At 37.1% G+C, this 27,871-nt stretch overlaps 1 protein-coding gene across 13 annotated transcripts in view; it reads right to left on the bottom strand.

The window, feature by feature from the left end:
- BBS9 (Bardet-Biedl syndrome 9) overlaps nucleotides 1–27,871 on the bottom strand; it is a 531,293-nt gene that overhangs the window by 336,242 nt on the left and 167,180 nt on the right. For all 13 annotated transcript variants that reach the window (XR_009155158.1, XR_009155160.1, XR_009155159.1 and 10 more), the window contains exons 17-18: nucleotides 2,711–2,883; nucleotides 1,890–2,042 (exon numbers count right to left, since the gene is read on the bottom strand). Coding sequence is in view for 8 of the 13 variants with exons in the window: in XM_058183859.1 (XP_058039842.1) it covers nucleotides 1,890–2,042; nucleotides 2,711–2,883 (326 nt within the window). In the remaining 5 variants the exon portion in view is untranslated. The remainder of the gene's footprint in view (nucleotides 1–1,889; nucleotides 2,043–2,710; nucleotides 2,884–27,871) is intronic.

Raw genomic sequence — 27,871 nt, forward strand, 5'->3', positions numbered from 1 at the left:
CAGTTCATCCATGTACAGGAGATAGGATTGCTTGGAAGATGTTTTTGATATTTGATAGCCATGCCCAGACACTGTTCAATACTTGTTGACCAAGGAATCAATGCAATGACAAATGCAATGATGATAATGAGTCTTCTTGAAAGATTCTTCTTGATATTAACCTCTCCAAATGTATCACCATTGACCAGCACCTGTGTCATTGATCTTTCCACAAAGCATCTGATGTTTCTACTGATTCCTGTTCTTTTTAGGCTTTTGATTTGCAATCAGGATAGGGAGTCTACCACTCTTGGAAGCAACTGTTTTAATAATGATACACTAGAACTGTGATGGCGAACCTATGGCATGTGTGCCACAGGTGGCACGCAGCACCCTCTCTGTGAGCATGTGAGCTGTTGGCCCAGTTCAGCTCCACCACACATGCATGAGTGCCTCCCGCCAGCTAGCTGATCATCGGGTCTCTGCTGAGCATGCATGGGGGATGGGGGGGTGTAAGGGGGCCATGTGCACATGAATGGGGAGCAGGGCACATGTGGGAGGTACATACCCATGCGCAGTGAGCAGGGTGCATTCATGGGGGTTGTGCACACACTGCATTTTGGGAATTTGGACGCTTTGAGCATTTGATCCGGAAAATATTAGCCATCACTGCACCAGAATATGTTTGTATGTAAAATATAATTAGAATTCCTCTCTCTTTAGATAGCCACAAAAGTGATTGCTTATTAGATTTATTTGAATTGTGCATATAACTATGAATTCTTGTAAGCAATGAATGTATAGAAGCATCCACACTGGCTTTTTAAAATTGGGGTATCTGAAAAAAACTATAGTGAACAGCCAGCCAGCAGACATTCCTGCATAAAAATGTAGTATGCCCTTCATCACAAAAAAGTTCCTTGTGTCTGTTTTAGTGATAGCTTTACGGTTTGCCATTTGTTTTTTCAACTAGCATATTCAGTCTTGTTCATAAAACTTTCTGTATGTTAGCAAAACAAAGAACACTAGTGATTGCTTATATGAGCTTCAATATCCTAAATATTTTATACATATTCACAAATTATTAGGACATATGTAGGAGAAAACAGATAAATTGAAGAAGAGTTTAGATAGGATCCTATCATTTCAGTATGAGAAATAAAACAAAGATTTTTTTAAAAAAAATATGCAATACATAATTAATGGCATATTCAGGCCCCAAATGAGATAAGCACACTGAAGAATGGACTAGATATATGCATGGAAGACAAACTCATCGGTCACTCTTATATCAATGATTTATAGAGCCTCCTTTATAAGAAGATTATGCTGTTGAATCATGGTTGTTACCATTATGACCTTACTGTGGACTTCTTAAACAGATCCAAGCATATTCTGTGAAAGATCAGACGGCTCTAACAGTCTGCCGATGGGATTCCTTTTTAAAGTAATGCATGATTGAGATACAAAATCAAACTGTATCTATTGCAAGAGAATACCAGTTTGCTTTCAATTACTTTAGCTGTAGCCTTTGAAACCCCCAGGATGTAAACACATTTGGAAAAGGAGACTGCTAGTCTCAGATTATTTTGTTGTAAACGTTACAGCAGTTAAACTATTCCATCAGTTTACAGTATATGTAAATGTTTACATAAGTTCTGAACAATAAAATATTTTCATATCAGTATTCCAGCTTGGAAAGAATGATGCACTGTCAAAGTTCATGAGACTTCTAAGTAGCAATCCTATATACAAGATCAAACAAAACCATTACAGATCATCTGGAAAGTTGCAGGGAATAGTAACTTAAAAAAATTACTCTTTCATGATAAATGTAACAAGGAAAGGGTGTGTGTGTGTGTTTGATGTAAAACATTAAAAATGAATGTTTATAAGCCAACTATACTGACCTGTCTGTACGTTCCTTCTAATAAGGTGTCCAGATGTTGAAGTGCAGCTGGAGTTTTATCTTTAAATCTTGTCAGTAAACGCCGTTCAATAGCTCTAAATTGTATGGCTCTTTCAGCTAATAGTTGCTCATATTTCACAGCATTCAAACGCAGCTATAATTAAGGAAGTTTTTCAAAGAAAGAGTTAATGGTATTCTAGAACACAAAATATATGGTGCTACATTGACTGCAAAAATCCAATTATTGCTTTTACATGGTGATTAAAATTATACACTTATCATGAAGTCTATTAACAGACTAAATGAATTCCAGTTATTACTGAAACTAAAATAATTGTTGAATACAAGGTATTACAAAATAATGTTATGGTTTTCATAGCAGTAGCAGATTACGAGATACCATTCTAGTCTTCCTTGAATAACCATTACATTTTAAATATTTAAAATATTGTACAATATCTTTACAAAGAGGAAAGCTAAATGTTAAAACTCACTATATAAAAGTTCATACTTATTTTTTCAGAAGAAAGCAAGCATATTTGAGACTTATTCCCCAAAATGTATTTAATATTAAAAAGTTTTCTATAATTAATTTGGCATTTAGCAATCCAAAAGGTACTTTATCGAGTATTTTGGTGTGCATTCTTGTTCCCAAAGATCATTTCAACAGGAAAACAAAAACAACCAGCAAATTCTTAGAAAACCATAGCATTATTTGTAATAAGTCTGAAATCATTCTAATAAAAATTAGAAGTAATTATAACAACTGAAGAAAACATAAACATTGATACAGTCCTAAGTCACATATATTTATGAGCATACCTCAAAATGGTGATCAATTATGCCAAAATAGTCTTGTAAAGGGATTGGACCAGAAAAAGTACATATAAAATCTTTGCAATTTTGCCTCCTGAAGTGTTGCTCAAGACGAAGAGTGAGTTCTTTTGTAATCAGCCAAATGTCTTCTAATTGATCACTTTGAATTCTGTAACGCTCTTCAAAATAAAAATAAATGCAAAAATTATTTGCACTTCAGCTGTAAATAGTATAAATGATCAAAGCAGTGTTTTATCGATCAACAAATACTGTATATTGAATATTGTAATTGTGATCCTTACCTGCACAACCCTTTTCTCACAACTGCTTCACATTTCATTGAAATTCTAATTTATAATCATTTTGGGACATGAATGTATTAATACATTAATAATACATTAATTTTGAAGATACCTCTGCAGACCTGGATGAACTCATAGATACCGCAACATCATATGTCAGCTTCTGTGAAGACCTATGTGTATCGACAAGGAACTTGCGAATATACAGTAATAACAAACCTTGGTTCACAGCTAAACTTAAGCAGCTACGTCATTCAAAAGAGAAAGCCTACAGAAAAGGTGATAAAATGCTGTACAATCAGGCCAGAAATATATTAACAAGGGAAATCAGAGTAGCAAAAAGAAGCTACTTTGAAAAGCTAAAGAATCACTTCCCAACGAATAAACCAGCAAACGTGGAAAACTCTTAAAAGTATCACTGGCTAGGGCAAACCTCCTTCCCAGGCTGAAGGAAATCAACAACTGGCAGATAATCTAAACATGTTTTACTGCAGGTTTGAAAGGAGACTACAGCCACCTATCTCCACAACCCCCATCTCAGACACACCAACAACAGCTAAGCATCCTACAACTGACCCCATCCCATTGGGTTCACAACCCCTAGTGATCACAGAAAAGGAAGTGCAGGACCTATTTCACAGACAAAAGCCAGGAAAAGCTCCAGGCCCAGATAAGATAACTCCTTCTTGCTTAAAAGTCTGTGCTGACCAGTTGGCCCCCACCTTCACCTGTATTTTCAATAAATCACTAGAGATGTGCTATGTTCCTTCTTGCTTCAAACGCTCTACCATCATCCCAGTGCCGAAGAAGCCCACCATCAAGGAACTGAATGACTACAGTCCAGTTGCTCTAACATCTGTAGTCATGAAAACCTTTGAAAGGCTAGCGCTGTCCCACTTGAAAACCTTCACGGATCTGCTGATTGACACTTGCAATTTGTATACCGAGCAAATAAATCAACAGATGATGCTGTTAATATGGCTCTGCACTATATCCTACAACATCTTGAATCTCCGCAGACCTATGCAAGGGTCCTCTTTGTAGACTTTAGCTCAGCATTCAACATCATCATTCCAGACACTCGTCTAACTAAGCTAAACCAGCTACAGCTAGCCTGTAAGTGGATCACAAACAGGAAGCAGCAGGTGAAGCTAAGCAGAATCACATCAGATACCTGTACAATTAGCACAGGGGCCCCCCAAGGCTGTGTGCTCTCCCCACTTCTCTTCTCTCTGTATACCAATGACTGCATCTCTTACGATCCATCTGTTAAACTACTGAAGTTTGCAGATGACACAACTATAATCAGTCTCATTCGAGACAATGATGAATCCGCATACAGACAGGAGGTTGAACAACTAGCCTCGTGGTGCGACTGGAACAATCTACAACTGAACACACTCAAAACCGTAGAAATGGTGGTGGTCTTTAGGAGTAATCCTTCCATACTTCTACCTCTCACAATACTAGACAACACAGTATCAACAGTAGAAATTCAGTAAAAATTCAAATTTCTAGGTTCTACCATATCGCAAGATCTAAAATGGATAGCTAACATCAAAAACGTCATCAAAAAAAGGACAACAAAGAATGTTCTTTCTGCGCCAACTCAGAAAGCTCAAATTGCCCAAGGAGCTCCTGATACAATTCTACAGAGGAATTATTGAGTCTGTCATTTGTACCTCTATAACTGTCTGGTTTGGTTCCGCAACCCAACAAGACAGACACAGACTTCAGAGGATAATTAGAACTGCAGAAAAAGCAATTGCTACCAACCTGCTTCCATTGAGGACCTGTATACTGCACAAGTCAAAAAGAGGGCTGTGAAAGTATTTACAGATCCCTCGCATCCTGGACATAAACTGTTTCAACTCCTACACTCAAAACGATGCTATAGAGCACTGCACACAGAACAACTAGACAAAGAACAGTTTTTTCCAGAACGCCATCACTCTGCTAAACAAATAATTCCTTCAGCTCTGTCAAACTATTTACTAAATCTGCACTACTATTAATCTTCTCATCGTTCCCATCACCTATCTCCTTCCACTTATGACTGTAACTTTGTTGTTTGTATCATTACGATTTATACTGATATTGTTTCCTGATTGCTTAATTGTAGCCTATGACTATCATTAAATCTGGTATCATTAAGTGTTAAATTTTTACCCTATGACTATCATTAAGTGTTGTAAGTGTTGTACCTTGATGAAGGTATCTTTTCTTTAATGTACACTGAGAGCATATCCACCAAGACAAATTCCTTGTGTGTCCAGTCACACTTGGCCAATAAAATTCTATTCTGTTCTATTCTGTTCTGTTCTATTCTATTCTAAAAATGTATTCAACTCATAGCTGTATTTAAAAAAATATTAAAATTTGAAATAATGGGCTATTGAATTCAATTGGGTGCTGAATTAGGAGCATTAAAATATACTGAATAATGTTTATAATCAATATGCACTGATCTTGCTAGGTTTGAGAGGGCCAAGTAAAGGGTGCAAATGTCTTGATTGAAACTGGCAGTGCTACAACAATGACAATCTGGAATAGCCCAAAAAAGTCTATTCCACAGAGATTTCTTCATTATATAATAACTAGAAGAATACTGTTTTACTGTTGTATGCTAATACTTTTCAAATATAAACAAATGCAAGGAAAAAAGTTTGGATTGTTGTACCAGATCTTGAAATAATTCACATTCATATATTATGTTACATACCATAACTTTAGGCAGAATTATACCTTTCTTCTTTGTCTAATAACCTAATACTACCATTACTAATCAATCTAGCATTTTTAGATAATAATTAGACTATTTGTTCCACCAAATTATCCCATAATTAGCTTATTTTATTCAAAAGTTGCTCTCAGTATAGTGGCCTGAAAAAGCACCCCCACAACTACTTAACGCAAAGCATTATTATGATTATGATTATTGATAATCATATATTTACATTTATAATTTATGACTGACAAGCAGAATACTTAAATTAGATCAAGTCCAAAATGCATATAGAGACCAATCTAGCTAGTCTATTGCTTTCTGAAATCCCAGTAGATCTCTAAGTTATTATTAGCAAACTGTCATCAAAGTACATGTTCTCAAAATATGAAAGGTATTCTCTATATACCAGGGGCTCCATTTTCTCTGGCAGAGGGCTAGCAAAACAAACTAAAAGCAAAACAAAACAAAAGAAGAAATGTTTCCCCTTTTGCATTTGAGCATCCAAGAAAGGACAGGAAAGGAGAAAGGTAAAGAGGAAAGACAAAGAAAAAGAAAGAAAGATGGGACAAGAGCAAAGAAAAAAAAATAAGGAAAGAGGGGAAGGAAGAAGAAAGGTGAATCAAGAGGGAAGGAAAAAGATGAGAAGGAAGGAAGGAAGGAAGATTATAATGAGAGGGAGGGAGGGCCTTAGCACTTGGCCACCACAAGTGCCCCTCACATGAATGACGTCGTTCTGGCCATGCCCACCCTAGCCACATCTACCCCAGCCTCCCTGAAGTCAAACACAACCAGGATGCAGCCCTCAATGAAATCGAGTTTGACATTCAGGTATAGAGTATGGCTATTAGAGGTCAGCAGTAGAAGATTCTTTGCATGTAGAAAAAAATGCTTAATGTGGATTCTGAAATTTCACAGAATTTTCTCCTGCTGATTACTACTGGCATTGTTCTTCACAGTAATATTAAAAACATGCAAATAATAAACATGTTACTCTTCTTACTGTAACTTTTTATGGTGCTGTTACAGATTAATGTCTCTTCAAGTCAATTTTAAACACTGATGTAAAATTTATACATATATTTATTCATAATTGAGATTAAGAATTTCTACTTTGTGCTATAGTAGTAAAAGATTTGTAATTGCTGTGTAGTGTTTAGATATAATTTCCTAATAAAAACAGGCCATAAAAAGAATTAGACATAGAACATTATGATTTCAATGTTAAAAAAATGTAGCATTCACTCAATATTTCTGAAAGCACATTAGTAAACTAAGAAAGAATGAGAAAGAAAAATAAGAATGAGAATTTTAAAAAGGGCTTTTTTAATGTTCTACTTGTGTAATCCTTAGCCGATGAGGAAAAAAAGCAGCAAAAGCTATAGAATGTTACTTATTAAACAATTTCATAAGGTCAATTTTCTAAGACTGTACATGTCTAATGGAATAATTTGCCAGGAAGTACATTTCAATGATGGGACAATGACAAATTCTTTTCAACATATAAAGGAAAAAAATGTTTTATTTAAAAACCATGTCTTTTACAAATGAAAAACCCATCTGTTAATGATAATTTTATTATTTCTAAAAATAATTCTAGCATAATGATTAGACATTTTTAATATAATTTTTGAAGTACCCATTATTTAAATTAAAGATGAAGCAAGTTTAAGTTTTAATACTTAAGAATATGACTATTGATGTACTTTATTTAGTTTTTACGTTGAAATAAATTTTAGAAAATATATATAATATACAAGTGAAGGTTCACTTCATGTTTATATTATATATATTTATATATATGCTAAAATAAACATAACTGTTTTATTAGGATCTTATTCTACAGTTTTTACTTATTACACTTTTCTTCAAATTTATTTTCTAATTTAGTACAATCATAATTATGCTCAATTTAAGTATAATTATGAGATGTTAAGAATCTAATACTTTAGGCTTCTATACATTCTTACAGTTAGGACCAAAAAACAGTCTTTTAGCTCATATAGCATAATAGAAGGAGATATCTTTTTATTATATTTTATAACTAAGATTAGGGATCCCTAAATTTTAAGAGGTTGTAGGCAGTGGTGGAATTCAAATTTTTTTACTACCAGTTCTGTAGCGTGGCTTGGTGGTCATGGCAGGGGAAAGATACTGCAAAATCCCCATTCCCTTCCCACTCTGGGGGCAGCCAGAGGTGATATTTGCCGATTCTCCAAACTACTCAAAATTTCCTCTACTGGTTATCCAGAACCTGTCAGAACCTGCTGAATAGCACCCCTGGTTGTAGGCTTTCATAAAATTGATGTCTCATTGTTTACAGTTAGAACTAAGTGCAAGAGAAAAATAGGATCTGAGCTTCAATTTACTTATCTATGTGTAACATTTGTAAGTTAGCCATTCAAAATTACTCTGGGCATATATAAAATAAAACAGAAATTCAGCATTTTTATTTATTTATAATTTATTATTATTAGTTACTATGTTTCTACGGCTGCATAACTGAAACAAAGTCATTCTAGGTAGCATAGACTATAGACAAAACATAAGGTATAGAATATAAAATGGTGATAAAATGGAAGCAGGAGGAAGGAAGGAAGGAAGAAGATAGAAATAAGAAGGAGGGAGGGAGGGAGTAAAAGAAGGAAGGAAGGAAGGAAGGAAGGAAGGAAGGAAGGAAGGAAGGAAGGAAGGAAGGAAGGAAGGAGAAGGAGAGAGAGAAACAGAAAGAAAGGGAAACAGGAAGGGAGAGAGGGAGGAAGGTGGGTGATTGGAATGAGAGGGAGGGAGTGTCTGCGGGAAGTCCTACCTTAGCACTTGGCCACCAGTAGCCGTGCTGCCCTTTTGACATTCCCTTGCCCCTTCCTCTTCTGGTGGTCTCCTATCCTATTGCTGAGGATGCTTTAGTTACAAAGCTGGGTCTCCTCACCTGGAGAGGGAGTGAGCTTCCCTCTGACTCATGCACTTTGCCCTCCTGCACTCACCATGAGCAGCCTGGCCAAGGAGAGTGAGCACACCAGCAGCAGCCTTGAGGAGGAGGTAAACGCAGTTGGGAAAGCTGGGGCTGGGCTGGGCTGCGTAGTCCTGATGCCCTGGGAACTTGAGGACCAGGCTAGCCATTTGCCCTCTGCTGCCCAGGGCATCTCCAGGCAGGGCTTAGGCCACACATCTGGGGGTCCTTCATATAGTCTGAGAAAGACGGTGAGGCTCCTTTAGTGGACTAAGCTTTGCCAGTCATCCTGGTCTTGCCTTTCTCCTCTGCGCTTCCACACACAGAAGTGTCGTCCACCTCCTGCTTTGCTGGGAGTGGGCACCGGACAGGGAAACACCAATGATGTTTGGGATTGGGAGAACATCTCCTTTGACATGCTGTGTATACACACACACACACACAATTCCAAGCTTGGAGACTTTTATCCACATCTAAGCTTACACAAATACTAAACATGATTGGGCTTGGGGAAAAGGCCCTCTCCTTCTTCTGTGGATAAAAATCCACACACTTGGAATGTGGAGTGTGTGTGTGTGCGCGAGAGAGAGCTTGTGTGCACATGTGTACACATTTTGCTGCCAGCAGTTTGGAGAGGCGAGGAGTTTATGGGGCACCGAATTGTCCCCATGTCGAGTTAGTTGGTGCAACTTGTTCTGTCCCGAGGCAGCTGCACCCAGTGAGCGGCAATGAGCTGGCCACACCCACCCAGCCATGACCAGCTAGTTGTGGCAACCTGGCTACTGGCCCTTTGAGTGCAAACATAATGCTGATACGGTCCTCAATGAAATTTAGTTTGCATCCTTTTTTTTTAATTGAAAAGGTTTTACAAAATTCCCCCCCTTTCCCCCCACCCCCCTCCCCCCTCCCTCCGACTTCCTCGAACAAACACAAGATATAGTTAAAAATAAAACAAACGTATGCTAAAAAAATTTCCCTCCCAACTCAATTATACTCCTACAATTCTCATCAGTTCCTAACTTCCCTCAAAACAATCAGAAATAATACATCTTAATCATTCAAAGGCAGTCTGATAACTCTTAGTCTGATATCTACTTTGAATATAGTCAATCCATTTTTCCCATTCCTTTAAGTATTGTCTTTCAAAAGATTTCTTGCGTATTGTCTTTCAAATTGGCAACTTTCAATATCCATTCTTCTATTGTAGGTACTTCTTTTTTCTTCCAATACTGTCCTATCAGTAATCTTGCCGCTGTTATTAGATTTAAAATCAATTTAGTCTTAATTACTGTACAGTCCGTAATAATTCCCAGCAGAAAAAATTGCAGCAGGAACTTTATCTTCTTTTTTCAGAACATTTTGTAAAATCCACCAAATTTTTATCCAAAAGGCCTTAATATCCTTACAAGTCCACCAAATATGAAAATATGTAGCATCATCACAATTACATCTCCAACATTTTGCTTGCATATCTGGATACATACACGTTAGTTTCTTAGGATCTAAATACCATCTATAAAACATTTTATAAAAATTTTCCCTTAAATTCTGTGCCTGCGTGAATTTAACATTTCTAAAATGTTACTAAAAAAACCAAACGACGGAAACGAAGGAAACGAGGTAAACAATCTGGGATCTTAATCAAGCTAAGAACTCGCACTAAAACTCCTCTGCCTTCAATTTTCCTAACAAATATACGCTCACTTGCAAATAAGATGGATGAAATACTCCTCTTAAACAAATACTATTCTGATTTTCGCAATTCAGCAGTCCTATGCTTCTCTGAAACCTGGTTAAATGAATCAATTGAAAATAGCAGCCTGAACATTCCAGAATTTCAAATTGAACGATCAGACAGGATTCCAGAAACATCTGGTAAAAAGAAAGGAGGAGGCTTATGCCTATATATTAATTCAACCTGGTGTCAAGATTTTAACATAATTTACAAATTCTGTGACAACAATTTAGAGACTCTAATTATCAACTGCAAACCTTACTATTCACCTCGTGAATTTTCCTCATTTCTTCTAATTGCTGTTTATGTCCCACCACAAGCCTGTGTAAACGAGGCATTACGAACTCTAGCTGACCAAATCATGGAGGCTGAAGCCAAACACCCTGATTCACTGGCCATTGTTTTGGGAGATCTAAACAAGGAAAACTTAAGGAAAGAACTACCAAAACACTTTCAGCATGTCAATTGTCCCACCAGAGGCAAGAATACTCTAGACCACTGCTACACAACACTAAAAGATGCCTATCGATCTTTACCACGTGGAGCTGTAGGACACTCTGATCATTGCATGATTCACCTTGTACCTGCTTACAGGCAAAGACTTAAAGCCATAAAACCAATAATTAAATCAGTGAAAACCTGGACGGAGGAATCAGAATTAAAGCTAAAGGCATGTTTTGACTGCACTGATTGGAATATTTTTAAAGATACCTCTGCAGACCTGGATGAACTCACAGATACTGTAACATCATATGTCAGTTTCTGTGAAGACCTATGTGTACCTACAAGGAACTTGCGAATACACAGTAATAACAAACCTTGGTTTACACCTAAACTTAAGCAGCTACGACATTCCAAAGAGGAAGCCTACAGAAAAGGTGATAAAATGCTGTACAATCAGGCCAGAAATGCACTAACAAGGGAGATAAGAGCAGCAAAAAGAAGCTACTCTGAAAAGCTAAAGAATCAATTTTCAGCAAATGAACCAGCAAACATGTGGTAAACTCTTAAAAATATCACCGGCTATGGCAAACCTCCTTCCCAGGCTGAAGGTAATCAACAACTGGCAGATAATCTAAACATGTTTTACTGCAGGTTTGAAAGGAGACTACAGCCACCTATCTCCACAACCCCCATCTCAGACACACCAACAACAGCTAAGCATCCTACAACTGACCCCATCCCATTGGGTTCACAACCCCTAGTGATCACAGAAAAGGAAGTGCAGGACCTATTTCACAGACAAAAGCCAGGAAAAGCTCCAGGCCCAGACAAGATAACTCCTTCTTGCTTAAAAGTCTGTGCTGACCAATTGGCCCCCATCTTCACCCATATTTTCAATAAATCACTAGAGATGTGCTATGTTCCTTCTTGCTTCAAACGCTCTACCATCATCCCAGTGCCGAAGAAGTCCACCATCAAGGAACTGAATGACTACAGACCAGTTGCTCTAACATCTGTAGTCATGAAAACCTTTGAAAGGCTAGTGCTTTCCTACCTGAAAACCATCACGAATCCGCTCTTAGACCCCTTGCAATTTGCATACCGAGCAAATAGATCAACAGATGATGCTGTTAATATGGCTCTGAACTACATCCTACAACATCTTGAGTCTCCAAAGATCTATGCAAGGGTCCTTTTTGTAGACTTTAGTTCAGCATTCAATACCATCATTCCAGACATTCTTCTAACTAAGCTAAACCAGCTACAGGTACCGGAACAGACTTGTAAGTGGATCACAAGCTTCCTAACAAACAGGAAGCAGCAGGTGAAGCTAAGCAAGATCACATCAAATACCTTTACAATTAGCACAGGGGCCCCCCAAGGCTGTGTGCTCTCCCCACTCCTCTTCTCTCTGTATACCAATGACTGCATCTCCAATGATCCATTTGTTAAGCTACTGAAGTTCGCAGATGACACAACAGTGATTGGTCTCATTCGAGACAATGACGAATCCGCATATAGACGAGAGGTCGAACGACTAGCCTTGTGGTGCAACCAAAACAATCTGGAACTGAACACACTCAAAACCGTAGAAATGGTGGTAGACTTTAGGAAAAACCCTTCCATACTTCCACCTCTCACAATACTTGACAACACAGTATCAACAGTAGAAACCTTCAAATTTCTGGGTTCTATCATATCGCAAGATCTCAAATGGACAGCTAACATCAAAAACATCATTAAAAAAGGACAACAAAGAATGTTCTTTCTGCGCCAACTCAGTAAGCTCAAACTGCCCAAGGAGCTGCTGATCCAATTCTACAGAGGAATTATTGAGTCTGTCATTTGCACCTCTATAACTGTCTGGTTCGGTTCTGCAACCCAACAAGAAAACACAGACTTCAGAGGATAATTAGAACTGCAGAAAAATAATTGCTACCAACTTGCCTTCCATTGAGGACCTGTATACTGCACGAATCAAGAAGAGGGCCGTGAAAATATTTGCAGATCCCTCGCATCCTGGACATAAACTGTTTCAACTCCTACCCTCAAAACGAAGCTATAGAGCACTGCACACCAGAACAACTAGACACAAGAACAGTTTTTTCCCGAAGGCCATCACTCTGCTAAACAAATAATTCCCTCAACACTGTCAGACTATTTACTGAATCTGCACTACTATTAATCGTTTCATAGTTCCCATCACCAATCTCTTTCCACTTATGACTGTATGACTATAACTTGTTGCTGGCAATCCTTATGATTTATATTGATATATTGATCATCAATTGTGTTGTAAATGTTGTACCTTGATGAACGTATCTTTTCTTTTATGTACACTGAGAGCATATGCACCAAGACAAATTCCTTGTGTGTCCAATCACACTTGGCCAATAAAAAAATAAAAAAATTCTATTCTAACCCAATTTTTTTCCCAAGTTTCCAATAATATTGGCTCCTGAAAATTTTGTGCCCACTTTATCATACAGTCCTTTACCAAATCCCTTTCAGAATCTATTTCAAGTAACACATAATACAATCTCTTTATATGCTCCTGAGACTGATTTCTAAGTTGCTTTACCAAATTTTCCTCATTCTGCACTATACCAATTTTCTGATCTTCCTTCCATCTAGCACGTAGTTGCTCATATTGAAACCAAGTATAATTTTTCCCTTCTTCTTTTAATAGGTGCAGAGATTTTAATTGCAAATTACCTCTTTCAGTATACAAAAGATCTTTATATGTAATCATTTCCTAATTCTGTTCTATATTTATATTCTCTATTGTATGTCTAGGACTTGCCCACATAGGAACCTTGTAATTTAGTTTATAAGAGTATTTTTTCCAAACACGCAAAAGAGCAGTTCTTAACACATGATTTTTAAAAGCCTTATCCACTTTTTTGTCATAAATTAAATATGCATGCCATCCATATAGCAAGTCATAATCTTCTATATTCAGAATTCTTTCCTCCGTTAAATTAAACCAATCACTTATTGCAAAGAGAGCAGCTGCTTCGTAGTATAATTTAAAATTGGGCATTTTTAAACCTCCCCTTTCCCAAGAATCTTGAATTATTTTCATTTTAACCCTTGCTTTTTTACCTTCCCATATAAATTTATTAATTCCAGTCTGCCATTCCTCCAGATTTTTATCTTTCTTAATTATTGGTATCATCTGAAAGAGGAATAAAAATCTAGGTAAAACATTCATTTTGATAGCAGCTATTCCCCCCGACAACGATAATTGCAATTTTTTCCAAACAATCAAGTCCTTCTGAACTTTTTGCCATAAAACCTCATAATTATTCTTATACAATTTCACATTTGATGATGTAATATAAACCCCTAAATATTTAACCTTTTTTACCATTTCAAATCCTGTTATTTCCTCTGATTTTTCTTTCTGTTGTCTGGTCATATTTTTTATTATCACTTTTGTTTTATTATGATTTACCTTAAACCCTCAATTATTTCCAACAGAGAGATACTTGAATTTATAGGGTTTGTTAAAGTAATCACCAAGTCATCTGCAAAAGCTCTCAGTTTATATTCATGTTGTCTAACTTTAATTCCCTCTATCTCCTTTACTTCTCGTATTTTATCCAATAATGGCTCTAGAGTTAAAATAAACAACAATGGTGATAAAGGACATCCCTGTCTTGTTCCTTTAGCAATCTTAAAAGGTTCTGTTCAGCTACCATTAATTATAATCTGGGCTGTTTGCTCTCCATAAATTGTCCTAATTATTCTTACAAAACCATCTCCAAATTGCATCTTTTCTATTAATTTAAATAAAAAATCCCAATGCAATCAATCAAAAGCTTTCTCTACATCGAGAAAAATAAATGCTGCTGGAATAAAATTTTTCTTTTCTAAATACTCCAATAAATTAACAATCTGCCTAACATTATTCCTCATCTGTCTCCCTTTTATAAATCCAGATTGATCAGTATGAATTCTTCGCTGTAAAATTAACATTAATCTGTTAGCTATTATTTTAACAAAAATCTTATAATCATTATTTAAAAGTGAAATTGGCCTATAATTCCCAGGTTTAGAACAATCCTGTTCCTCTTTTGGTATCAATGAAATAAAAGAAGTTCTCCATTTGGAGGGAATTCCACCTCCAATTGTATCTGATTAAATAATTCCTTAAGTGGATCTAACATCTCATCCTGTAAATTCCTATAATAACTTACTGTAAGCCCATCCGTACCAGGAGTTTTCCCCATTTTTAATTGTTTAATTACCAAAATAATTTCTTCAGAAGTTCAGTTCTTCCTTTGTTCTAAAGTTAAATTTTTAACCTTATATTCATTCCTTCAAATAATTATTAATATCCCGGTTCAATATATTATCTTTAAGGTATAAATTTGTGTAACATTCTAAGAAAGCTTTTTTAATTTTATCCTGTTGATATCTCTCTTTACCTTTATATTTTATTTTTTCTATAGTGTGTTGTTTTTGTTTTTTCCTTAAAATGTATGCTAACCACCTTGTCAAGGTTCTAGAAAAACCTCTTCTGCATAAAAAAACCTCAGAAGCCATTGTTTTCCAGAGTTCTTTACTAGCATGAGGAAACTGGCACACGATGAGTGAAATTCCAAAACTGAATTTCCGGATTCTTTTCCCAGTTATACAAACCCCAAGAGTCCCACCCCCCCTGACCCCTTTGATGGTCACATGGTCCCACGTTCTTCCAGTTCATTCGAATATTTTCTTGCCACTCTTCCTGCAGATGTGAACACCATTCGACCTTGACAGCTTGAAGAATGTTACCATACCCCTCAGCCCCCCTTCCTCCCCTCAGGGGAAAAATGTGGCAGTGTCTGGAACCCTAAAGTCTAATATGGTTTCCAGGCCTGACAGGCGTCCCCCCTTGGAAAAGAAGTTATATCCTAGGAAAGAAAACAAAGAGTCGATAAAGAAGAGTGTTAGTGGTCCACAGTTCCCTTCTACCCCCCCTCCCCTCTCCAAGAGGTTTTTTAGGTTTATCAGGGAAAGTGTCGTGAAATTGTTTAATCAAATTGTCCGCATTTACTTTCCAACTTTTGACCCAAGTAGATTCAGATAATGGATATCCCTTCCAGTGGACTAAATATTGTAATTGACTTCTGTATAGTCTAGAGTCAAGGATTTTCTTGATTTCATAGTGGGTTTCACCTTGGATTATCAAGGGTGGTGGGGGAGCGGCAGGTTGAGGTCTCAGACCAGACTGTCTAGGAGATTTTAATAAGCTGGTATGGAATACCGGGTGTACTTTCCCCAACATTTGAGTGAGCTTGAGTTGGACAGTAACGGGATTAATAATTTTTATAATGGGGAAAGGACCCAAAAATTTTGGACCGAATTTTCTGCTGGGTATTCTCAACCTCAGATACTTAGTAGATAAAAAGACTTTATCTCCAATGCGAAAAGGGGGTTGAAGGGAACGGTGTCTGTCAGCTTGGGCTTTGTAATTCCGAGCTGTTACAGCTAAGGCCTTTTTTGGATTTTCCCAACCTTTTTTTAACGAATTCATCCAGTCCGTTAGGGAAACAGAAGCGGAGGGTTTCACAGGGAGTTCAGGCATTGGAACGAAGTCCATGCCAGAGGTTACTTGAAAAGGGGTTAACCCCGTGCTGCTGTGTACAGCATTATTATATGCGACTTCTGCAAATGGTAACAAATCTGACCAGTTTTCTTGTTGGTAATTTACATAACACCGTATGTATTGTTCCACCATCGAGTTCAATTTTTCAGCCGCTCCATTGGTCTCCGGATGGAACCCAGAACTAAGTCCTTGAAATGCTTCAGCTGACGAGGCAAACATCGCCCTGGGGCCCCCAGGAAAGAAAGGTGCTGAACTAGCTGGTTGCCATTGGTATTGGATCCACCCTTGTCCAGGATAAAATGCCCAACCAGGAGGAATAGAAGCTGCTGGAGGCAGCGTAGGCCTCTGTTGGCGGGAAAAGTCAATTGGAGGGGGCAGTTGCGATTCCCCCCAAGTCCCTGGTGCTGCCTGAACTCCCTGCCGTCTGAAGGAGGGAAGGGAGGTCCTCCTGCCTTCATCGGAACGGCTTTGAGCTTCAGTAATTTCTCCCTCTCTGGTGGGAGGGAAGGTGAATTTAGGCTGAGCTAAAGGCTCTTGAGGTGGGTGAGCTGAGCTTATACGAGACCTCACTTCCAAACGCTCAAAAGTTTCAGGGAGGTCTAATAGGGACTGGGATTTCAGGGGGTTTCTCAGGTCCCAATCCAGTGACTCTCCCGATTCTCCGGGTTTTACTGTCCTCCAGTGAGGTTGAGAAGAGGGAGGGGGCTCTCCATTCCACCCCGGGGAAATGTTTTCTCCCGAACGACAGCTTACCCATGAATCGGAGTCTTTGGGCCGTGCTCCAAGCTGACAAGCAGGCTCTACCACTTCGGGTTTTTGAGTCATATCTTCCGATGGGAAGTAGGTGATTTCACTTAAATTGTTAGATTCAAGCTTCTGTGCTACATCCACGCTTTCAGCTTGCTGCTCCTCCATCTTCGCTGGGTCTTTGCACCACTGTGGAGGTTGCGGAGGCTGGGGCCCAGCACCCCCCTAACGGGCCCCCTCTGAGTGGAGGAGAGGGTACCGTTAGCAAAAGAAAGTTAGGAGTTTTGGAATAATGTCAAGGTTCCAGAAAAACCTCTTCTGCATAAAAAAACCTCAGAAGCCATTGTTTTCCAGAGTTCTTTACTAACATGAGGAAACTGGCACACGATGAGTGAAATTCCAAAACTGAATTTCCGGATTCTTTTCCCAGTTATACAAACCCCAAGAGTCCCAGCCCCCTGACCCCTTTGATTGTCACATGGTCCCACATTCTTCCAGTTCATTCGAATATCTTCTTGCCACTCTTCCTGCAGATGTGAACACTATCCGACCTTGACCGCTTGAAGAATGTTACCATACCCCTCAGCCCCCCTTCCTCCCCTCAGGGGAAAAATGTGGCAGCGTCTGGAACCCTAAAGTCTAATATGGTTTCCAGGCCTGACACACCTACCATTACAAAAAGTATTATGTTTGGCATATTGTATATTTCTTGCCACCTGGTCAGCCATTATCATATTAAATTGATTCTGTAATAACTTTATTGCACCTTTAAGTTTTTGATCATGCGGATTATGTATTAATAATTGTTTCTTATAAATTTCCTCTTCTGGATACCTACGCTGTCTTTGTTGCTTATTTCTTTGTCTATTATTAATATATATTAATACACCTCTCATAAAAGCTTTACTGGCATCCCAAACCATTTCTATCGATGTTTCCTTATGCAAATTATAATCAAAGAATTCTTTCATCTGCTTTTTACATTTATTTACATTATCCTGATATCTAAACAAATTTTCATTTAATCTCCATGTTCTTCTGCCTTCTTTTCCATATTGCAATTCCATCCAAACAGGACTATGATCAGACAAACATCTTGGAAATATCTTAGTTTTCTTCACCCTAGAAAGCAAATCATTAGAAGTTAATATAAAATCAATATGTGAAAAAGATCAATGCCTATCAGAAAAAAAAGTATAGTCTCTTTCCTCCAGGTTCCGTAGTCTCCAAACATCTCTCAACTCAAAATCTTCTATCATCTCAAAAAAAGACTTAGGGAGCTTTGCATGTGCAGGTATCTTTTTAGAGGAAATTCTCTTGTCCTTTCATGCATCAATTTCTCCATTTCAATCTCCTAATATAATATACAATCTGTAATTATATAGAATCAACTTGTCATACAACATTCTGTAGTATTTTTCTTGTTGCTGATTGGGTGCATATATACCAAGCAAAAGGGACTTTTTTGTTTCTAATATAAGTTCAATGGCAATATATCTTCCGTGAGTATCTGCCTCTATTAACTTGGCTAGTATATCTTTTCTCAAATATACCACTAAACCATTTTTCTTGTCCAAAGCTGAGGCAGCAAAATGTTTACCTAATTTTGAGTTTATTAAGTATTTATTATCGGATGATTTAATATGTGTTTCTTGTAGGCAAATCACATCATTTCTAAATTGTTTCAAATAATGAAATATTTTTCTTCTCTTCTGAGCTGAATTCAAACCATTAACATTCCAAGTCAGAATTTTATTTGCCATTACTGGCCTCCTGAAGCTTTTGAACAATCAGCTGAAGATCCTCCTCCCATATCTTTGGCCTTGCTCCTCCCACCGCTTCTGTAGCAGAATCCTGACCTTTACTCTGAGTTTGTTGCTCCTTTTCTTTACGCTTAAGGGCTCCCCTCGTCACTCTTTGTTCTTGTGGTTGTTCTTTAGATGGTAACATAACTGGGGTCACCTCAGCTTCCACACCCATTTGGGTCTCTTGAATTCTTTTTTCTATTACTTCTATTTCAACTTTGAGCACAGTAGAAAGAAAATCTTTGGCCTTAAGCACAGTATCAATATGATATCTTCTTCCTTGATAATACACTGTCAAACCAACTGGAACTTCCCATCTAAATTGAATCTGGTACTTTTTAAGTTCTTTTGTAAAAAATATAAAGTCCTTCCTATCCCTTAACATCTTGGAAGGAATCTCTTTCCAAACCGTCAGCTCCTGGTCTGCTATTCTCAACTTTTTCTGATATGCAACTTGCAAAATCTGATTTCTCACTGTCCTTTTCAAAAAATAAACCACAATGTCTCTAGGAAGTTTCTTCTGCCTAGCAATCCAGGAGTTAACTCTATAAATTTTATCAATTTGATAAGCAACCTCTTGTGGATCAATTTCAATAAAAACAGCCAGGGCTTCTGATAAGATTTTTTTAAAAATCATGACCTTTTTCTTCCTGTAATCCCCTAATTCTCAGAGCTCCTTCCATCATCCTATACTGCATCATCACCACTTGATCTTCATTTTTGTCCAATTTTATTTGCATCCCCCCCCCCATTCTATTTTCTAATTGCTGGTTTGACTGGACTATTTCTTGCACCTCCTCCTCCAACCCCTCAAGTCTATTTGCCAAACCTTGAAAAGCCATCAAAATATCTTCTCTTATCTTTTTATTATTTTCTTTTATTTCTTCTCTTATTTTTTCATTATTATCCATAATTTTTTCCTCATCTCCTTAAATCTCTCTTCAGACACTTTTCCTTGCTCTTTGATCAAATCTTCCAAAGCTACTTCAGATCCCCTTCTGCCAGCAGTCTTAGGTGGTTTAATAGCCATTTCAATTTTTAAAGTCACAAAATTTAAGCTTAAAAACTTCTCTTTTCCCCTTTAAGTATAGGAGAGCTCAGTTCGTTACAATCCACAAGTAGCGTTTCTTAGCTTCTTAGTTACACAGCACTTCCACTTTCGATTCAATTCACTTTCACTTCCTCTCAGACGCCATTTTAAGCAATCAGTTAAAGCGAAAAGGAAAATTTCTCTTTTTAAAAGATAGAAGTCAGGAAATCAAAAATACGTGCAATCCAGTAGTTGTTCACTCACTCTTGTTCTGTCTGCATATAGAAATCCACAAGGAAAAAAATCAATTAAGCAGAGATGGACACTTTCTTCTTTTCCTGCCTTTGCAGGAGCGCGCTGAAGATCGTAGCTTGGTAGGATTTCAGTGGGACTCAACCCTCCAGGGCTCTGCATAACAAAACAAAGACCCTGGGGAGATCTACCACTCTCCCGCCGCTCTATCCTCTCCCTTTCTCCCAGGGAGAGAAATTGAAGCGGGCGAACAGCTGTTTTTCACTGTTTTCGCTGGCTTTTACGAAATTCAGTGGGGAGCGCCTTAATTAGGTGTCCAGCGAAGAAGGTGGCGCCACCGGAAGCCCAAATTTAGTTTGCATCCTTGTTTTAGCGATTGAGGGCTTAACCAAAAAGGCATGTTTCCTAGGTCTCCTAGGATAAGATTTAAAAAGGGGAACTTAGAGCATATCCTTCTTGTAGGAGCAAGTGAGGCAGGGAGATATTCTTGAGAGAAGGCAAGTAATACTTTCCTATCCCATATTTACTTTGAAGGTGATTATGAGCCAATGCAGTTTGCAATGTAGAAGCATTACAAAAGCACAACTGCCACCTTAACTACCTGCAAGTTTGCAACTGAAATTTCCAGAAAGTCTTCAAGTGCAGCCTCATGTACAATACGTGTGGTAGTCTAAGATTAATTTTTTTTTTGTCATAATAGTGTATATAAGCATTAATATGAAATAACTATATAATATATAGGCATATATATGAGCATAAGTATGTAATAACTGTATTAATTGGATATAATGAAGAGGAACAATAGGACAGGGAACGGTAGGCACGTTTGTGCTCTTATGCATGCCCCTTATAGACCTCTTAGGAATGGGGTGAGGTCAATAGTAGATAGTTTTTGGTTAAAGATTTTGGGATTTTGAGAAGAGACCACAGAGTCAGGTAATGTGTTCCAAGCATTAACAACAACTAATTAAAACTATTTTTTTAACCTTTTTTACTACCTCAAATCCTGTCATTTCCTCTAGTTTTTGTTTCTGTTGTATAGACATATTTTTAATTATCACTTTTGTTTTATTCTGATTTATTTTAAATCCTGATACCTTTCCATATTTATCAATTACTTCCAACAAAAATCTACTTGAATTTATAGGATTCGTTAACGTAACCACTACATCATCTGCAAAAGCTCTAACTTTATACTCATATTGTCTAATCTTAATTCCCTCTATTTTCATTAATTCTCGTATTTTATCTAATAATGGTTCCAGAGTCAAAACAAACAATAATGGTGATAAGGGACATCCCTGTCTCGTTCCTTTCGCAATCTTAATAACTTCTGTCAAGCTACCATTTACTATAATCTGTGCTGTTTGCTCTCCATAAATTGCCCTAATTATTCTTAAAAAACCATCTCCAAATTGCATTTTCTCTATTAATTTAAATAAAAAATCCCAATGCAATCGATCAAAGGCTTTCTCTGCATCCAAAAAAATAAGTGCCGCTGAAGTATTCTTCTTTTCCAAATATTCCAATATATTAATAATCTGTCTAACATTATTCCTCATCTGCCTCCCTTTTATAAAACCAGATTGATCAGTATGAATTCTTTGTTGTAAAACTAACATTAATCTATTTGCTATTATTTTTACAAAAATCTTATAATCATTATTTAAAAGTGAAATCGGCCTGTAGTTACCAGGTTTAGAGCAGTCTTGCTCCTCTTTTGGTATCAGTGAAATAAAAGATGTTTTCCATGACGGGGTATTCACCCTAATTGTATCTGATTAAATAATTCTTTAAGTGGGCCTAATATTTCATCCTGTGTTTTTATAATAAGTTGCTGTAAGACCATCTGTACCAGGGTTTTCCCATTTTAATTGTTTAATTGCCTCCACTATTTCTCCAGTAGCTATCGGCCGATTCAGCTCCTCCCTCTGTTCTAATGTTAGAATATTAACCTTATAATCTTTCAAATAATCATAAATGTCCCTATTCAATATTTTGTCTTTTGCATATAGTGCAGTATAAAATTCTGAGAATGCCTTTTTAATTTTATCCTGTTGGTATATCTCTTTACCTTTATATTCTATTTTTTGTATGACACGTGCTTTCTGTTTCTTCCTTAAATTATATGCCAACCATCTCCCAGGTTTATTTGCATTACAAAAGGTATTATGTTTAGCATATTGTATATTTGTTGCCACCTGGTCTGCCATTAACATATTAAATTGACTCTGTAATATTTTTATAGCCTCTTTAAGTTTATGATCTTGTGGGTTTTGAATTAATAACTGTTGCTTCCTTTGAATTTCTTCTTCCAAATACCTACGCTGCCTTTGTTTATTATTCCTTTGCCTATTGTCCAAGTAAATCAATATCCCTCTAATAAACGCTTTGCTCGCCTCCCACACAGTTCCTATGGGTGTCCCTTTGTACATATTAAAATCAAAAAATTCTTTTAACTGTTTCTTACAATAAGTTACATTATCCTCATATCTAAACAGATTTTCATTCAACCTCCATGTTCTACCACCTCTTTTCCCTTGTAATAATTCCATCCATACTGGGCTATGGTCAGTTAAACACCTCGGAAATATCTTCGTTTTCTTCACCCTAGAAAGCAAGTCATTAGAAATTAAAATAAAATCTATACGTGAAAAAGATTGATGCCTATCAGAAAAAAAAGTAAAATCTCTCTCATCTGGATTCTGTAACCTCCATATATCTCTAAACTCAAAGTCTTCCATCATTTCAAAAAAGGATTTTGGTAATTTTGCATGTATAGGTATCTTCTTGGAGGAGGTTCTCTTATCCCTTCTTGTATCAATTACTCCATTCCAGTCTCCTAATAAAATAAACGAACTATAATCCCAGAGGGTCAACCTCTCATGTAACATTTTGTAAAACTTTTCTTGTTGCTGATTAGGTGCATAAATACCTATCAGCAAAGTCTTTTTTGCATCTATCACCAGTTCAATAGCAATAAATCTTCCTTGAATATCTGCCTCAATTAACTTAGCTGGTATATCCTTCCTGATATATACAACAATTCCATGCTTCTTTTCCAAAGCTGATGCAACAAAATGGTTACCCAATTTTGAATTAATTAAATATTTTTGGTCTGATAATTTTATATGTGTCTCTTGCAAACAAATCACATCATTTTTAAATTGTTTCAAGTAGTGAAATATTTTCCTTCTTTTCTGAGCTGAATTCAAGCCATTAACATTCCATGACAAGATTCTATTTGCCATTACTGGCCTCCTGAAGCTTTGAAGCAGACAACGAAAGCTCCTCCTCCGGTATCTTCCGTCTAGCTCCTCCCACAGCTTCCATACTGGGATCCTGACTTTTACTTTGAGACTGTTGCTCTTCTTTACGCTTAAGGGCTCCTCTTGTCACCCTTTGCTCTTGTGGTTCCTCTAATACTGGCAGCAATAAAGGCTCTTGGGTCACCACGCCTTCTTGAGTCTCTTGAAGTTTTTCTATCACTTCTATTTCGACTTTCAAAACTGTAGAAAGAAAATCCTTTGCCTTTAAAACAGTGTCAATTCTATATCTCCTTCCTTGATAGAATACTGTCTATTTAGGGGTCTATATTAGCTCATCGAACAAGAAACTTTATAAGAATAATTATGACTTGCTATGGCAAAAAGTTCAGAATGATATGAGTGGCTGGAAGAAATTGCAGTTATCCCTATTGGGAAGGATTGCGGCTATTAAAATGAATGTGTTACCTAGATTTTTGTTTCTGTTCCAGATGATACCAATAATTAAAAAGGATAAAAATTTGGAAGATTGGCAGATTGGGATTAACAAATTTATATGGCAGGGTAAAAAGGCGAGGGTTAAAATGAAAATAATATAGGACTCACGGGAAAGAGGTGGTTTAAGAATGCCTAACTTTAAATTATATTATGAAGCAGTAGCCCTTTCAGTAATAAGTGACTGGTTTAACTTAACAGAGGAAAGAATTTTGAATATAGAAGGTTATGACTTGTTATATGGATGGCATGCGTATTTATTTTATGAAAAAAAAGTGGATAGGGCTTTTAAGAATCATGTGTTGAGAAGTGCTCTTTTGCTGGTCTGGAAAAAATATTCCTATAAATTAGAATACAAGATTCCTATATGGGCGAGCCCTAGGCATGCAATAGAGAATATATGGGCAAGCCCCAGACATATAGAACAGAAACAGGAAATGATTACTTATAAAGAACTTTTGTATGCTGAAGGAGGTAGATTGCAATTAAAATCATTACAGGTATTAAATGAAGAAGGGAGGAATTATACTTGGTTTCAATATGGGCAAATAAGTGCTAGATGGAAAGAAGATCAAAAAATTGGTATAATGCAAAGGGAGGAAAATTTAATGAAGCAAATTAGAAATCAGACCCAGGAGCATATAAAGAAATTGTATAATGTGTTGCTTGAAATAGATTCGGAAAAGGATTTGGTAAAGGATTGTATGATAAAATGGGCACAGAATATTCAGGAACCAATAATGTTGGAAACATGGGAGAAAATTTGGGTTAGAAATGTTAAGTTTACACAAGCACAGAATTTAAGGGAAAATTTTTATAAGATGTTTTATAGATGGCACTTAGATCCCAAAAAATTATCATGTATGTATCCTAATATCCAAGCGAAATGTTGGAGGTGTGATTGTGATGATGCTACATATTTTCATATTTGGTGGACTTGCAAGAAAATTAAGGTCTTTTGGATAAGAATTTGGTGGATTATTCAAAATGTACTGAAGAAGAAGATAAAGTTCCTGCCACAATTTTTCCTTTTGGGAATTATAACGGATTGTACAGGGATTGAGACTAAATTGATTCTGAATTTAATAACAGCAGCAAGACTGTTGATTGGACAATACTGGAAGAAAGAAGAGATACCTACAATAGAAGAATGGATATTGAAAGTTATTAATTTGGCTGAGATGGCTAAAATCTCAGCGTTTTTAAAAGACAATACACAGGAAAGATATTTAATTGAATGGAAAAAATGGATTGATTATCTACAAAACAGATATCAGATTAAGAAATATCAGATTGCCTTTGAATAATTAGAAAGTTATTTTATGTAATGGGGAGGGGTTTGGGAGATGAAAAGCTTTGGATGTGGCTATTTGGATTGGAAGGGAAATTTTATTCTATGTTTGGTTTATGTATAACAATACCTTGTGATTGACCCGGGAAGCCGGGGGGGGGGGGGAGGGAGGGGGGAAGGGTGTTTTTTTTTTTTTTGGGAGGGAGGGGGAAAAAAGGGGGAAAAATGTTTTTGTTTTTTAAAACTCTTTCAATTAAAAAAAAACAAAAAAAACTTTTTTTAAAAAAAGAGAGGAAAGTGTCCCAGTAGACACAATAACCCCAATCCTTTCCTCCACCATGAGCTTATATCATTTTTTAGACCAACATTGGTGAAAGAGTCTTTAAGATTCATCAATAAGGGAACAGGATCAGATCTATTCAAGTCACTGCAGGATGCTGTTCCTAAGGGCAAGTACTACCATAGAAAAGACATGCCTCCTGAGTTCCATCAAATAATATCATTTAATAGTTGGGACCAAAATAGAATAGAAAAGAATAGAATAGAATTTTTTATTGGCCAAGTGGATTGGACACACAAGGAATTTGTCTTGGTGCATATGCTCTCAGTGTACATAAAAGAAAAGATACGTTCATCAAGGTACAACTTTTACAACACAATTGATGGTCAATATAACAATATAAATCATAAGGATTGCCAGCAACAAAGTTACAGTCATACAGTCATAAGTGGAAAGAGATTGGTGATGGGAACGATGAGAAGATTAATAGTAGTGCAGATTTAGTAAATAGTTTGACAGTGTTGAGGGAATTATTTGTTTAGCAGAGTGATGGCCTTCAGGAGAAAACTGTTCTTGTGTCTAGTTGTTCTAGTGTGCAGTGCTCTATAGCGTCATTTTGAGGGTAGGAGTTGAAACAGTTTATGTCCTGGATGTAAATATTTTCACGGCCCTCTTCTTGATTCGTGAAGTATACAGGTCCTCAACGGAAGGCAGGTTGGTAGCAATTATTTTTTCTGCAGTTCTAATTATCCTCTGAAGTTTGTGTCTTTCTTGTTGGGTTGCAGAACCGAACCAGACAGTTATAGAGGTGCAAATGACAAACTCAATAATTCCTCTGTAGAACTGAATCAGCAGCTCCTTGGGCAGTTTGAGCTTACTGAGTTGGCGCAGAAAGAACATTCGTTGTTGTCTTTTTTTGATGATGTTTTTGATGTTAGTTGTCCGTTTTAGATCTTGCGATATGATAGAACCTAGAAATTTAAAAGTTTCTACTGTTGATACTGTGTTGTCTCTAATTGTGAGAGGTGGAAGTATGGAAGGGTTTCTCCTAAAGTCTACCACCATTTCTATGGTTTTGAGTGTGTTCAGTTCCAGATTGTTTTGGTTACACCACAAGGCTAGTCGTTCGACCTTTCGTCTATATGCGGATTCGTCATTGTCTCGAATGAGACCAATCATTCAATCAAAAGCATGCCAACTGTCCATTGTTACAGGATGAATAGAAATCAGATCAATGGTTTCTTAAGTAACAAAGTTCTATGCCATAAAAGGTTTTACAGGTGAAAACCAGCAAGCCTATTGTGATGAGTGTAGCTTGTTCAGCAGAAGTATTACATGAAGTATCATGGTATGCCCATAATTGCACAGATTACTACGTTCTGGACCAGCTGAAGCTTCCAAGTGAATTTCAAGACAACCCCAAATAAAGCACATTGCAGTAATTTAGTTGAGAAATGACTAAGACATGAATGATTTTGATCCAAGAATAGATTAAACTGATATATATCAGATAAATTTGTTCAAAAGACTTCCTGGCCACAGCTACAAGATAAGACATGCAAGTTGAGGGGTGGAGGAAACCAGTGGTGGGTTGCTACCAGTTCTCCACAGTTCGGGAGAGCCGTTAGCGGAGATATTGAAGTTACAGCGAACTGATTCACTCTGACTGTCATCTGGACCCTCCCACCCACCCTTGCATTATAACCCTACCATTATTCCTTAGTTTTTAGCCCAGCTGAAAGGCACAGCAGAGCGGATTGCAATGCCTCAGCCGTTCAGCCAGTCAATGCGGTTGCACGTGTGCGAGCAAACCGAGCAAGCACCTGCCAATCGCGTGCAAAGCACATGTGCAAAGCAAACCAGTGGTAACACCGGTTAGAACCCACCACTGGGGGAAACCCATACTGTGCACATGTTCCATTTGAAGATGTCTAACCCATTCAAGATGGAATTTCCAGGTATGGGGAGCCTATGAATACAGAGCTACTTTGCACTGCCAAGCTTGATCCTGAACTTGTTCTTTTGCATCCAGACACTGGATCAATCGATTAATTTCATTTATAGCCAAAAGACCCAAAAATAGCACCAGAACAAGACTCTGATATCATTCACATCACTTGGTCAATCAAAAGTAAAAATATACAATTGAGGTGTATTGATGCTACTTGATCCCATATTGACAATCTTAGTTTAGTTTAGTTTAGTTTAGCTTAGTTTAGCTTAGTTTAGCTTTGTGTAGAAATTGTGTA

Source organism: Ahaetulla prasina, chromosome 4, assembly GCF_028640845.1.
Source record: "Ahaetulla prasina isolate Xishuangbanna chromosome 4, ASM2864084v1, whole genome shotgun sequence".
NCBI classification, from domain to species: Eukaryota; Metazoa; Chordata; class Lepidosauria; order Squamata; family Colubridae; genus Ahaetulla; species Ahaetulla prasina.